The sequence below is a fragment of the Anas platyrhynchos genome, chromosome 3 (genome assembly GCF_047663525.1).
Source record: "Anas platyrhynchos isolate ZD024472 breed Pekin duck chromosome 3, IASCAAS_PekinDuck_T2T, whole genome shotgun sequence".
NCBI classification, from domain to species: Eukaryota; Metazoa; Chordata; class Aves; order Anseriformes; family Anatidae; genus Anas; species Anas platyrhynchos.
In genome coordinates this window covers 4,538,045-4,553,405 of record NC_092589.1, presented here as the reverse complement: position 1 = coordinate 4,553,405, position 15,361 = coordinate 4,538,045, and the positions used below count along the sequence as shown (strand labels likewise).

At 35.4% G+C, this 15,361-nt stretch overlaps 1 protein-coding gene across 21 annotated transcripts in view; it reads left to right on the top strand.

The window, feature by feature from the left end:
• Positions 1-11,562, top strand: part of CCDC88A (coiled-coil domain containing 88A) — a 78,692-nt gene extending 67,130 nt beyond the window's left edge. For 7 of the 21 annotated variants that reach the window (XM_072035055.1, XM_072035051.1, XM_072035053.1 and 4 more), the window contains 6 exons: positions 113-316; positions 635-706; positions 1,244-1,330; positions 1,682-1,762; positions 3,212-3,477; positions 5,163-6,469. In XM_072035055.1, the coding sequence (XP_071891156.1) occupies positions 113-316; positions 635-706; positions 1,244-1,330; positions 1,682-1,762; positions 3,212-3,477; positions 5,163-6,179 (1,727 nt within the window). In that variant the 3' untranslated portion in view covers positions 6,180-6,469. Of the gene's footprint in view, positions 1-112; positions 317-634; positions 707-1,243; positions 1,331-1,681; positions 1,763-3,211; positions 3,478-5,162; positions 6,470-9,871; positions 9,972-10,526 lie in introns of those variants that run through there. The other 14 variants (XM_072035066.1, XM_072035070.1, XM_072035063.1 and 11 more) reach the window with 7 other exon arrangements.
• The last annotated feature ends 3,799 nt before the right edge of the window (positions 11,563-15,361 follow it).

The window sequence follows — 15,361 nt, the reverse complement described above, 5'->3', positions numbered from 1 at the left end:
TATTCTATATGCTATAATGCTTAGAAAACTGTCAAAACATTTTGCAATACAAGATAAGAACAAAAGCAAATACATTGACCATGCTGATCATTTGCTTTCATTTGCATCCCAGCCATGAATGACCTGGTGCAGTCCATGGTCCTAGCAGGAGGACAATGGACAGGTAGTTCTGAGCATCTGGAGGGTCCTGATGATATATCTGCGGGTAAAAGGAGAAAAGAATTGGGAGCTATGGCCTTCTCTACTACAGCTATCAACTTTGCAGCTGTCAACTCTTCTACAGGCTTCAGATCCAAGCAGTTGCTAAATAATAAAGGTATAGGTAGAAGCTTTTTGCACCATGATGTGTCTATGTGTAACAGCAATTTCCTGTAAATCTTCATTTTACTTTTATTTTTTTTCTACAAAATGAAAATATATAATAAAAAAAAAGGCAACCTGAATAATTGAGTTACAGTGATAAGATACTGAGCAGGTTTATTAACTGCAATTACAAAATGTTTCAGGATTATTCCTACAGAACGTTACATAACTAAAATTCTGACGATTATTTTAATATATTTTATAGACAATAAAATAAAATAGATTACCGGTGTATTTATTTCACATCTGCTTTTATGTCTTCTGTGTATAGATACTACATCCTTTGAAGATGTAAGTCCACAAGGTATTAGTGATGATTCTAGTACAGGATCAAGAGTTCATGGTAAGATGTGAATTTTAATTAAATGACTTAAGGATATATTATGTGAATGTGAATAAGGTCTAAAAAAACGTGAATGGTTTAATTATGAGTGAGCATGTTTTCTGTGATTTGCATACCTCTTGAACGTATAGCATCATTTCTTCAGATTATTGCTTGTACTATCTTTTCTTCTTCTTAAATACTATCAGATATTCTCTAGTAGAAAGTATTTATGAAGTGCATCTGAACAGGATCAAATTTTTTTGCCTTTTAAAAATATATTTGGAGTTGATAGTAAAATAAAATCAGTTATTACAATTCCAATCTTTAAAAAAAAAAAAATGAAATCTGGCTAGCTTTTCCAATGTTTATTGTTCAGTGAAATGTAAATTTATCATCTCGTGATTTTATAAAATACAGTATGTGTTCCTTCAAGCAAAGCTATGAAGTGAAAGCTGTAATAAGGGAAGTTTTAACTCTTCTAAAAATACTTGAAATTAGTATGAGCAATAAACATTTTTTAAGATCATAACAGTGCATTTCCCTTGTATTGGATAGGAGTACAGGACATTAACTGTGCAGATGCTCTTGCTCCTCCTGTTCGTGGCATTTCAACAATGTGCAAGGTTCCTTGCCAAATCTGTTGTAAGTGACCTAATCACAAGCAACTTTCTGCATGCCAGTCCTTCCATCTGTAAAATCCTGGTTTCCCACTAACCAATCTGTTTCAATTCTAAATGTACACTCTATTTCTCTCTTCCTCTCCCTTGTACCTTACTATTCCTGTAGTGCCCTTTTCTAAAGTGTCCTCTTGGACTGCCTGGAAATCCCTTCGCTTTCTGATCTGTAAGAAACCACTTTGTTGACAATGGGCATGCTCAGCCTGTGAAATAGTGCATGATTCCTGCCTCAGAGCATTCTGTGATCAGAATGTAAAGGTACCGTGTCATCTGCTAAAACTTTGTTCATCATGGTGTCTCCTAATTTTCCATTTAGCTTCCAGACCAGCCAGCCTTGATAGTGGCAGAACATCCACTAGCAATAGCAATAACAATGCTTCACTCCATGAAGTCAAAGGTATGCTGTAGGTGAATTTACATACATGCTTCATTTCCATTACTCTTTGTAGGATTGTCTATATGGGTTAAAAAACAAACAAACAAACCAAAAACATAGCATGCTTTTTTGTTTAGGCATTTTTATACCGCAGTCTTTGTTCCCAAAATTAGGAAAGAATACAAGTATTAGAACTTAGATTTTTAATAGATTTTCAAATGGTGATACTGATGTGACTTTCAAACTATTTGAGCCAAAGCTTACCAAGTAACAATCTTGCAGAATAAGAACTCCCCCCTCAAATTATGTTAAAATCTTGTATTTCTAAACAGAGAAGTTACTCTGCTTTTTCTCCTAGCATCCAAACATCTGTGCACTGCTGCTGTAAAGTCGTATGGTATACAACACAAAACACACAAATGGTCTATGTAATACTGTCCTGCAAATGGTTATGTTTTGATTTTAAAAGATTAATAACATTCCTTGAAATTTGGAAAATATTGCTAAATCATATATTATTAGCCTTGACATACTTTTTTGTAATAGACATTCAGCAAGATTTTTTAAAATTACTGTTACTTGGAGACCATTGTATGTAAAATACTGCCAATTTGAGATCCATTTAATGTTTGTGATTTACATTTTTTAAACAATATCTGTTTGGAAATTGAGAGGTGAATGCTAGCTTAAGATTTTTAGTCATTTATTTTCTGTCTGTCTGATTAATCCCTTTTACAAAGAATTCTTTAAGGTACTCCATGCCCTAGTTCATATAAAGTATTAGAAATTTCTTCTGTAAACAATTTATCATTCTTCAAACTTTACTTCATTTCCTAGGAGTAACAGGAAATAGGAATACTTGATTTTTTCATCAGCATTTTCTAAGCAATTGACAATTACTGAAAAATAAGCAGAAATGGTGTTGTAGAATTTATTGTGCATTTAATGCCACATGCCTTCTTCAGGTAACAGCTGTAATAAACTAGAAGTAATGGCAGAAACTGTTGGAGAAGGAACATTCTAAAATTGTTCTTGTTGAAGAACTATGTTGAAGACAATACTTGTTTTGCATTCCATCTTTTTTATTTCATTTAATGTAAAACTCATTTATAGTACATTAAAATGTGTACTTCACAGTCACGCTGAACAAGAATGGAGGCATACGTTTGGCCTCACAGAATACAATGTTATGTAGATAGTGGTTCACGTTGTAAGTGAAAGGTAGTTTTTATTCAAAAGTTATTCTGTCATGTTGAAAAAGCTGTAAGAGGTAAATCAGGGGAGTGAAATTTTACTCATATTTGGTTTGAGCAATATAAGACAACTAGATCTCTTTTTTTTTTTTTTTTTTAGTGTTCTAAATTGAATTGCCTTTAACTGAATGTGAAAGTGTTCAAATTTGGGTAAGGTTATACTAACAGCTTTCATATACTTCTGTTATGGGATATTTAATACTGTTTACTCCAAAAGCAGGTGTGGTTAACAATCAAAGCAGGCCGCAGAGTCACAGCAGTGGAGAATTTAGTCTGCTACATGAACACGAGGCTTGGTCTAGCAGCAGCAGCAGTCCTATTCAGTATTTGAAAGGTCATACAAGGTCTAGTCCTGTGCTCCAGCAAAGAACGCCTGAAACACTGGATAGTCGTGGAAAACAGATCAAAAATGGTTCTCCTGGAAGTGAAGTTGTTACCCTGCAGCAGTTTTTAGAAGAAAGCAACAAAAGTACCTCAAGCGAGGTTAGTTTAAAAATTACTTCCTACGCCATGTATGGCTACAGAATGAATAGAGTACTTAAAGCATGTAGAATTGCTTTAAAACTTCGTAGAGATTCTGGTTATGCCTGTATTTAGTAGTAGTGTGCACTGTATCCCGATAAACTCTACTTGTTGTATTACATAAATATCAGTTTGGAATTTTGTAGCTTTACTCTTTCTAGGATGCTGAATTAGGTGAGAAAGTCAATCTCCACTGCACCAAATTATCCAGTGTACTGATGCATGGTACACTCACCAGAGTTTAGATGGAAGACCATAAACTCAAAGGAAATTCACTTCTCACCTTCCAATTAAGCCATTGATTTCAGTAGTAGCTATTGTCAGATCTGTCTTATATTAACAGAAAGGAAGATATATACAGATACAGACATATGTACAGATAGAGATAAAGATTTTTTTAACCCTGTCTGGCAAAACACCTAAACAGCTGACCATCAAACGGATTGAAATCTGGAAGGAATGAGACGATGTTTATCTAAATTACTGACAGTTTGTTAGAAGCTCAGAATCAATCGTGTCTCTGCCAGTATTCTAATTTCATCACTAGTTCTCAAGCAGATCTGTCCTAAGCTTAGAAGTCCACTAGGGTAAAGCAAATTAGTTACTGTGGCTAGGGCCTATTGAGAATAAGGATCAGACTCCATCTATTTTTGACTACACAATTATAATGGAAACATACATATTCATAGCTGAATTGATTAGCATAGTCTATGAATTGAATCTGGAACAGGTCACTGGATTTTTTTATAGCTACTTAAAATTATGTATCGCTTGTGATTTCTCTGGCAAGAGAATTACTGTTATTACTTTTATTATCCGTTAGCCTTAGACAGTTCTGGAAATAGAACTGAAAGAAACGACCAGAGTCATCAAGTCAGTCCACTGCTGTTCAGGAATCACAAAATCGCTTTCATAGCATCACAGAATAATTCAGGCTGGTAGGCTGCTCTTCAAGAGATCTCTCTTCATCCTTCTGCTGGAGCCTTTCCTTAATAATCTTAGCTTAAAATTTTTTTCCAAATTGTCACCTTCACCATTTTGAAAAAGACTGAAGTCTTTCTCTGAGTCTGTGAATAGTATTCACTGTCAACTTTATTTTTATTTTTATTTTATTTTATTTTTATTTCTGAAGTCTTTTCTCCAAAAAGAGAGGTTTGGAAAGCCAGCTGATCAAAATTCAGGCACCAAGGTTATGTGCTTTGTATTACTTCCTAAGATTCTTGTCTTTATTATTTGAATATGTAGAGAATGTAAATTTTTAGCTTCGTATTATCAGTGTAAGTTAAAATAATAGCACATACGAATCTGTTTAGCAAATTATTGATTGGTGATGGCAGAGGGAAAGTGGGTGAGAAGATGAACTTGAAGTTTTCAACTTCTGAGTTACTGGATTATTCAGTATTATGGGACCTAATTCCAGGTACTTATGATATCTCTTGACACCTAGTTTTCAAAGTACTTGCTTGTAGGTAACCTGTACAGAAAACTCATAAATGTGTACTCTAAACATTTACGTGACAATACCACTTATAGTTCTGAGAACTTTAAAAATATTTTAGAATACTTTTTTATGTCCGTGAAGATTGCTTAAGGAAAAGTCAAAATTAGAAATTATAAATTTATAAGGCATTTCCTATTTTTGACAGATGAAATCTGCAAGTGAAGAGAATCTTTTAGATGAAGTAATGAAAAGTTTATCTGAGTCTGCTGAGCTGACAGGAAAGGAAAAGCTAAGAAAACAGGCATCTGCTGGTTGTGGTATTGTGAGGTCGTTAAGTGTAAAAAATACAGTTGATTTCTCAGATGGACGATCCATTAAAACAGAACAACTTGTAAGGCCCAGCTTCCGTAAAACTGAGGATGCCTACTTTACTAGCTCTCCAATAAAATTTACATCAGGCACTCAAGGGAAGACCAAATCAGTTAAAGAAAAGATGCAAGCAACTGTATCACAGCGACAATCAAGAGATTGCAATCCTTATGCTACCTTACCTCGTGCAAGCAGCGTAATTTCTACAGCAGAAGGAACTACTCGAAGGACAAGCATTCATGATTTTTTGTCTAAGGATATTAGGCAACCTGTTTCAGTTGATCCAGCGCCATCCACCGCTGACAGAAGTGTTCCAGCAACATCTAGTGAGTACTCAGCACACCAGTTATCCCCTAATGTTTTGCACTGTGTGGCTTACAGAGTAGATTGTGTTCCACAAAGTGATGCAACTAATACAGTTAAACCACGTAATTTAGGATGTAACTTTGATGTGCCTAAGACTTCAAGGATGGAAAGGTCAAATTTTCATGAGAAAACTTTAAGCACAAATGTCTTTAATGATAAAGTCAGTGCATCTGGCAATGATAGCACAAGATCATTTACTGTGGCTCATCCATTTTTATCCCTTAACACTGAATTAGTTAGTAATATAAGTGGATTGCCTCCAAGGTATGCATCAAAAACTGATCAGGTGAACCTGTCAACATCTAGATCTGTACTGAAAAGCCAAGAACAGCCTTCTGCTAATCAGAAATCTGATCATAGTGACCTACGGTCAGCTCTAACTAGTGAATTTGCTCCTACCACTTCTGTAAACACTAGTGAGGCTGAATCCCCACTGCTTGTTTCTGAAGATAATAAAACTGTGTGGTATGAGTATGGTTGTGTATGAAAAGAAAATTGTATTTTTAGATACATAATCATATATGACATGTAGGATTTCTTTTCAATGTCCACTGGATTTATAGAAAATTTCACTACGATGAAAAAGTGATTTGCTTTTAGATCTATGGGTTGTTGTTTTTTCTGAGAACAATGACACAGAGTTCAGCTGTGTACTCTAGCATGTATTTGAATGTAAAATTGTAATTTCACCAAAGTTTGCATGAAACGTTAATTGCACTGTGTATATTTTGCATGCCTTTAAAATTCTTTATAATACAAGCTATATTTAATTTGTCATCCATTACAAGTATTTTGTTTTTTTGTTTTTTTTTCTCCTGTATGTAACTGAATGCATGTTAAACCAGTTGCATGCTGCATTGCCAAAAGCGGCACAGTGAATTAATTTTTGGTCCAAAACAGTACTTTTCAGTTGTGGTTGTGCTTTCAGATACATCAGTAACATGTTGGTTATGTATTTGGAGTAGAAATGCATTTTTTTCCTTCTTTCAAAAATACTTCGTTTCATTAGCATTTCATTTAGAGATTTCAGGATCTCACTCTTAACATTTCTGCCACGTCCACTGTGTCACTTCGCACGTGGAACAAGTTATATCCCAATAATTCAGTGACTTACCTTGCACAACAGATATGCGTCCTTGTTCAGATTAACATTCAAATATTTTAATAAGTAACTACAATTAACATTCATAATCCTGAACATAAATGATAATTCTTAAGAGGTAAACAGTGTACAGCACTTGCAATGAAAAAATGACCCTTTCCACCGTTTCCCTTTCATATGCATTGTTTTTTCCACGTCTGTTGTACAAATGTGGTGAGGTATGCTGTTCAGTAGGAGTCAAGTAACACAGTTATCTGAGACTCCGGGTGATGTATGGTAATAAAAACTTGTACTGATTATGGTGGAAATTCATTTTTTCTTCTCACTCAAAGTAACACTCATGTAATAGGAAACAAAGTGCAACAATAACAGAAACTGTGTTAAATATTAGTGCTGCAGAAGCCATATAATTTAAAATTTGCTTACCCAATTATAGGGTAAGCATTATTCACCCATTAAGTGAATAACTCATTACTGTTTAGCTGCTCATCTGGAATTTAATGTTGAAAAGTAATTACTTAAGCCACTATTTCAAGCAATTGCTAGAAACTTTGCAATGATAAATATAAACAACAGATTAAAATTGTGCCATACTCAAGTTATAATTCCATGAGGTTTTAGATGTTGGTGCTTTTTTTTGAGAGGAAATAGTTACTTACAGTTGCAGCTCAAAATCATATGGGCTATGAAAAAAAATAAAAAAATATATATATAAAGGAAAAATACTTAATTGGAAATAACAAATATCCTATTCTGATTTTTCCAATTGAATTTATTTTGCCAGCAGTTTTGCAGCAGTCATGGTACTGCTGCATGAGTTGCACTTCAATTCCTTCACATTTAACTAAGGAGGGGTAGAAGTACTGCAGAAATACAGTTCCTTGAGGGAAAGCAGCAGACATTGTGCATGTTGTTAGTCTCTAGGATCTCCATTTCATATAGCAGTATTGTTAACAAAGTGCAGAGGTAAACCTTCCCTGAGCTTCAACTAGTTTTCAAGACGGGGAAAAAAATGAATGTTTTAAACACGTTCCGTGAAGGGCAAACTCATTGTTTCAAAATACTTTACCATGTTTGCAGGCATCCATTATTATTGGGCTGAGAAATTTTTCAGTTCATCATTGTCCACAATGTGCTGCTAATCACTGCTGTATCATTGCCTCTAAAATCATTTCACCTTTTCAAAAAACAACAAACAAACAAGATTCAAAATCTGAAGCAGAATCTTAGTTTCACATGCATTTTACTCTGATCTTGGGTCATATCATTCATCTTCATTTCTATTAATCCACAGATGTGTTTGAATTAGTTTTGAGATGAATAGTGCTCTTATCTGAAGTGACACATTCATACTGTATGTCATAAATTGAGAAATTAGAGAAAATCTTCGTAGCTCTGACAGTACGCCCTATAAGCTCATGCTTTCAGTATCTTTTTTCTTTTTTGGCTTAACTGATTGCAAGGTTGTGCCTTGCAGCAAAACTTCTCATGATGATGAGAACAAGGCTTGTAGCTAGAGACAGTATCTTCTATTTAAATCAGTTGCTGCTGTTTGAGGAAATCAGCTAAGATTTCAAGCACACTGTTCTCTCTTGTGTGCAAGCCTTACCTTGCTTAGGCCCTTAGACTATCACAGCTACAAAAAATAGCAATATTGTCTCCAGATACATGTTTATTATTAACTTCCCAGCACAAGCCCTGGTCCCCGAGTGTAATGAGCAAGGCCAATCTAAAGAGAAATTTAACTTCATGGGGAGAATGCTTAAAAGCTTGTTTTGAGGGCATCAAAAAAGTGTTTTGTTTGTTTTGTTTTTTTTTCCTGCCACTGCTCACACTTGTTTGCATTGTTTCATTTCTTTTCACAGCACTAAACTTCCACACACAAAACAAGCCTGATAGCGTATATTTATACCTGATAGTGAATGCCTTTAAAGCCTGTGTCTTGCATTATGCCAGGGAAGGAGGGAGCAGCATTAAAACAGCTGCTTTCACTAATACAAAGGGCTTCAGTATAACTGAACGCTGGTGTCATCGAACACTGGTGCCCTGTGTCCTTTTACAGGAGTTCTTGATAATCTTGTCCAACTCGAGCTACTATTTGGAATTGTTTTATAAAGTTGTAATGAATTACATTTCAGTTCTGAGGATAATAATTTTTGTGCTCTTATACTTGCACCACTGCAGCACCAAAAGCATGGGCTTTTTTTCATGGCTCTGAAAAAAAAAAGTCAGCTTTTGTTTATTATATATGAAAGAAATATTCTCATGTATAACAAGGATTATTTTTTGTCCGTTTTTTGGTCTTTACACATTAACAATGCATACATACATCATGGATGTCTGTTGGTTTCTGCCTAGGTAGTGGAAGGGTCTGTGAAATTCCTTTCAGATCTCGTCACTGCTGCTCTGTGGCCATTCAGGTGGCTAACTGTAAAACCCAAATGCACTTGCTCATTTCTTGGTCCTTGTTGCCTTTAAAAATGATGTCAGGGCTTTGCATGGTAATTATGAACACTAAATAGTGGCTGCCAGCCAAAGAAGGTTTTGTTGTTCAGGTTCAATAATTTGCTTGCAGTTAAATGTTTGCTTGATGCTTTGCTTTAAGTGAATAGTAAATTGAGATACTGCATTTTGCATGTTCAGCTGTTGCATGCAAAGATAATTTATGGCTTTTCTGAATTGAATGTGAGCATTTCTGTAAACATTTAGCAGATAAAAAAGGCGAAGGAGTTCAGTTCTCAGCTAAATTCAGTCAATCTTGATTAAATGTGATATTTTTCCTTTTCATACAGACAGAAATATAGTGTTAGCATATATCGAAGTTAAGTATATCTGATTGTGGCTTTGAAAATAATACCTGATTATTCTAAATGCTAAGATGAATTTTAATGAGTATAATTGAGTAGGTGCTTCAAATTATTCTTCTGTCCCTCTTGTCTGTCCTTTCCTCTTATAAAAAAAAAAAAATGTTTGTATATCCTTTTGCTCTACTAATAAGTAGAATGTGTTTTAATGCATGAGGGTTTTTTCGTGTCCTGATAAACACAATGAATAATATGAAATGCTTTTCTCTGCAGATGTGGAAGCTATCCCAGAAAGCAGAAATTCAAAATGCAGGTCTAGGGAGCAACAAAGCTCCTAATTCTATTACCCACTACATGAGATGTGGGCCAAGTGGTGAGTTTCCTGCCCAATATGTAAATGAGATTAATTTCATTTACAACAAACTAACAGCATTACATATAAGAAAAAGTGCACATGGCATTAACCAGATGTAAATACTGCTTGCTTAACTGGCATCTATCTTGCTTATTAGTTAAGCCAGAACAGGTTGTTTTAGAGCAGTTATTTTGCCTATCTAGATAGGGAGCTTCAGTCCGTTTATCCTTTTGCTTGTAAAAATGCCATTTATTTTTATTTTTTAAATTTCTCTTGAAGAAAGTTCAACAAAATCGGATTAAGAAGTAATACTGAAATCAGTTCTTAGATAAATCTAAAAGAATAGTTGAACAAAACATTTTTGTTTCATAAAGCATTCAATAGTATGAGGAAACTGCCTTTTTATAAAGCTTGTCTTTGGCGTTCTGTCCTTCTCTTGACTTCATTAAAACATCTTTAATGCATGCTGTTAGTGCTGTTAGTTCTGTTAGTGACTTAACTCTGTATTTTATATTTCTTAACTTTAAGCTTTTCTTATGTTCTTTTCTCTTTCTACCTTTTAACTGAACACAGAGAGAAAAGTGTCCTTCAGTATCTCAGTATGAAGCCTTTATTTCTGAAGTAAACAAGACAGCGACTGTAGGAATCATTAATAAAAATTAAGGGAATTTTTTACATTCTTCGTGACTAGAGCAGGCAAGAAATAAAAACCTACCTACCTTCCTTCCTTGAATCAAGGAGCTCTACTGGAGTCTACTGCCGAGAATTTGTAGATGGTCTTAGGAATTATTGCACATTGCACTGTTAAGATCTACTGAAAAAAGGACAGTTCTCATCTCCCTAAGGACCAAGAATTTTAAGGTCTCAAGAATTACTCCAGGAAAAAACAAAAAACAAAAAACTTTTAATCTTCTGTTTATGAAATTAGCCACTGATTTGCTTAAGCTTCTGCTAATACTTAGCCAAAAAACATAACTTGCAGTTTATATTTACTTCTGTAAATTTAAACTAAATGCTGTAGTATTTTGTTGAAAGTGACTGTATATACAGATACAAAAACCTCACAGCTTACTGGCACTTCACTGCCTTATTTGGTTAGCATAATCTGCATGAAATTGCTCTTTAAAAAGTTTATGCTGATTTTTTTTTTGTTGCATACTGCAAGAGAAAAATTTGTTTACATACGTGAAAACATTTGATAACTAACAGAAGTGGGAGTCATGGGATAATCATATTATATTGAAATTGTTTGTCATTTGTGTTTTTCACATTCCCAAGTTATTCTGCCTATGTACGTTCAGATTTCTTGACAGGAAATTGTCAGGTATGACTTTTCTGTAACTTTTATTTTAATATAAGGCTGTTCTCAACAAACGGCATTTCCAGGATAAGACTGTCTTACAATGTTTATGTATTGACTAATTTTTTCTTTTATTGTTTATCTTTTGACATGAGCTGTTTGTGGCTTAGGAGGTTTCTTGATGGCAAAAAATAATAATATCATGCATTTTTACAATCACCTCCCCTTAAGGTTATCTTTTATTAGTAAGATACATTTTGTTCATTATTGATTCATATTAAAGTCAGCAAATGTAATTGGCACATTCAACGGTTGTATACATTTGTTGTCTTAAAAGCATTTGCAGGGAGCTCAAAGGAAGCATACATGAACTTAGAAACAGATACAAAATCAGTGTAATTCTATTATATTACAAATCAGTAGGTACATTCATATTTATGTTCTAAAGGGTTATGTTAACTGTGTAACCTCCTAGTGCCAGCTCTTCCAAACAGGCGCGTAGAAAACGTTCACCTCCAACTTTCTCTGTTGATTTCCGGTAAGCATGGCTTGAATATTCACAGAACTTGGGTTGCAGACTGCTTGGAGATTGATCACACTGCTGCTTAGGTGGTGTGATACAGCCACTGCAACTTCTTTAACTTAATAACTTTTTTTCTTGAGGCTTACAGGTTTTATCATTATCAAGTCTCAAGCTTTCAGGAACAACTGAAAACGAATCGTTTTCCATTGGAGAGAGAATGCAGTTCAATAGGTTTAAAAGCATATTGGAAAGTCATTTTTGGATTTTACTGAAATTATGTCAAAAGCAGGGAGGGGTAGGGGAAGAGTTCAATAAGGTTTAGAATGGGAATTTGTCTTTTTTCCTCTAAATGACTTCTTTCTGAAATACTTTTTTTATGACAGTGTTAAAAGATCTAGATCAAAACATCGGTTTTGCAGTATAAACACTTCGTTCAGCCTGAGATTGTTTCCACAAAGAATTTTATTCCCCCACCCCCTTAAGTGAAGATAGGATGAATTTAGCAGCTTTCCACCATATAGAATTTCCATTCTTCCTCTAAAGACGTTTTTGGTGTTTTATTAAATTCATTAGTTTACTTTGGTTACCAACTCATACTAGGATCTGTTTCTGGTCCCCTTATTCTCCATGTCCAGATGTTGTATGAACAGAGTTCAGCAGCTCCAGGAGTGATCTGAAGCCTAGAGTGTTCCTGAAATCCAGTTCCACAATGTTTTTGTAGGCAGGCTGAGCTCAGTTGCACATGGAATAATTTCCCATGCTGTAACTGGCAATATGACCTTTTGGGGAAGGTTTCAGAGCACTCCAGACTGTGCAATGACAGCTACCAGATGTCACCAGAGGGGCAGGTGGGATGTATGGCAGTGGCCAGAACAGGCAGGGTGTGTCATGGCACGTCTGTACTGCAGGTAACTTGGGTGTTCCTGTATGCACTCAGAGCTCAGGGCATGGCTGAGTTTCTCCCACAGTACCAGGTGAGCCAGGCAGAGCCCTGGTGTGCTCTAGGAGAAAAATACTTTAAGCAATAAGAACTTGGTCTCAAGCCTGATCTCTGTGCCATTCCTGTACTGCAGTAGTGGCACAGCCATAGATCCTGAAGGGACACTTGCCTTTACATCATTTCGTAGACATGAAATTGGTAATGTCAGTAGCCCTTACTAAGAGCACAGCTCTTTCTGAAAGAGAATTGAAATATGGTAAATGTTAGGAAAGCATCTCCTATTCTGAATTTTGATACTTTTCAGGCTCGCTTCAGGGTCTGACTGTTGGTGGATTCTTCCAGAAGCTCTCCTCAACAACAGAGGACCGATGCATTCCAAAATATTAAACCCTGACTGAAGTAGCATCACTATTTTTAGAAGAACAAGTATCTTGGATTAACAGATTTAACCTCTAGTGCCAAATGTTTTTTGTATTCACAGAATCTGTGCAGTTGTATGTGCTTAGGTATACCATGTACTCGAAGACCCTGGGAATGTGTGAGAGAAAGGTGTGTTGCCATGACTGATGCACAGCACGCTTCTCTGCAGGGAACATTGTTGGACACACGTAACCTTGTGCTCTCACATGTGGCTGTGCCATTTCCTTCACAGGGGCATCTCCTGACTCTTCATTTATTAGCTTTTTTTTATATTCCTGAAGTTGTCCAAGATACCCCATCACAGCTTCCTACGCTTGCTTTTTGTATATTGTCACATCTTAAAGAATGGCTATGCAGTCACAACCAGGATGTTTAGTCACAAACATCACAATTACTATTCAACCGATGACATGTATTGGAAGTGAAATCCCCTTACCCAAAAAACTCGGCAAATCTTCCTTGCCTGAGAAAATCAGCAGGAATTTGAGGGCGAGACAACAGAATGCATCCCGCTAGGTGAGCCTAGCGTAGGTGCATCTGCATGCCAGAGGCCTCGCTAGTGTCCATCTGCGCCATCATGAGCAGGTTTCAAGGCGCTCAGGCTGCATCAGTGCAGAGGGGATTTTGGTTTGTGTTGACTGAATTATCCAAAAGCAGCACCGGGGTTATATTCCCAGCACCTTCTTCTGCGGAGAAGTTTCAGAGCAGAAGAGCTGTCCGGATGTTCTCTGTGCTCTGATGATGATGATGATTTTTTTTCCTTTCTGAATTGGTACAAAACTTACATAACGCACTTAATCTTTCCAGTCTGTGCCCATTAAATTAAAAAAAAAAAAAAAAAAAACAACGTAATTTGGGAGCCACGACCCCTTTTTTTGAAGCACAGACGCCCAGAAGAGTAACACAGCAGCTGGTGGGCAGCCTACAACAAGAGTACATAGCTGTTTTCAGCAAGAGTTAAGAGTTGCCAAATGTGTTCCTGTTAGTTCAAGTTTACAAAAGATGTTTTAATACCGTACAATGTGTAATTTTCATTTGCTTTGCTGGTAGTCTGCTGAGGATTTAGTAACATTCCCACGTGTATTATTTTTAAACTTTTTCCAAGACATGATGCAGCCTAAACAAAGGAGCTCATGTATGATTCTTAGAGGTAGATGATAATGTATATGTAAATAATGCTTTGATATTAATAAAACTGCCTTAAAGGAATGTACCTAGGTGTGAAACAAAACTTAAAAAGCTCTTATTTAAAACTGTAATTTCCTTTACATACTGATTTTTTTAATGTTTGCCATTGTATACATTTATTAATGATGTTATTAAAATGCCGAACCAAATAATTTTTATTCTTATTTTGTGTGTACATTTATACACACTTTTTCTGGAAACTGATGTTACTGGAAGAATATTGGTGTTAAGTAATGGCGTTGTTGACGGTAATGTGTTTAGTGACTATTTCTTCTGGAAGGAAACCTATAAAACTGTAGCAGAAATTTTCTGGACAGTGTGTAGTTTGTTTTTGTGTTGCTTATTTGTAAAAATCTGTGTAGCTTTTAACTATACATTATTTTAATATTATTTAAAAAAAAAAACAAACAAAAACAACACTAATTTCATACAATAAGAACTCATTGCATATTTGCCAAGTGCAGTATTTGATACTTTAGTTTTGCTTGGTCATTATTTTTGCTGGAACAAGTCTCAGAATCTCTTCTAAAGATGAAGGTAGTTGAAGTTTAAGTTGTACAGATTTTAAGATTCGTGAAGCATAGTAAACGGCTATTGTGCATGTCTTTTAAACTCATCTTTCACATTTAAATTCTGTGTTTTTTTAAAGTTGACAAGTTGCATTTACTCTTTTTTTTTTCTTCTTGGAAGTGATAAAGGATTTTGGGGGTAGCACGAAGAAGAAACCCTAAAAGGAAGGGAGAGTGAGTGGCAGGCAGAGGGTAAGATAAATTTCACTTTTAAAGATACCTAAGACTGTATCTTAATATCTAGGTATTTCAGTAACACATCTGTCAACCCAAAGTTCCCCAGGCAGTCCATTAATCAACCCAGTATTCCCAAACAACAGATGTTCATTTTAGCCTTTGATGTAACAAAAAGTATACAGCCATGTGTATCTGGACATCTTTTTGTGACTCTTATACAGGTTTCTATCTATATTCAGCATTTTTAGGTCGCTTCTTTCTCATTTGAGCCAACTGCCATTATAGGTGGGA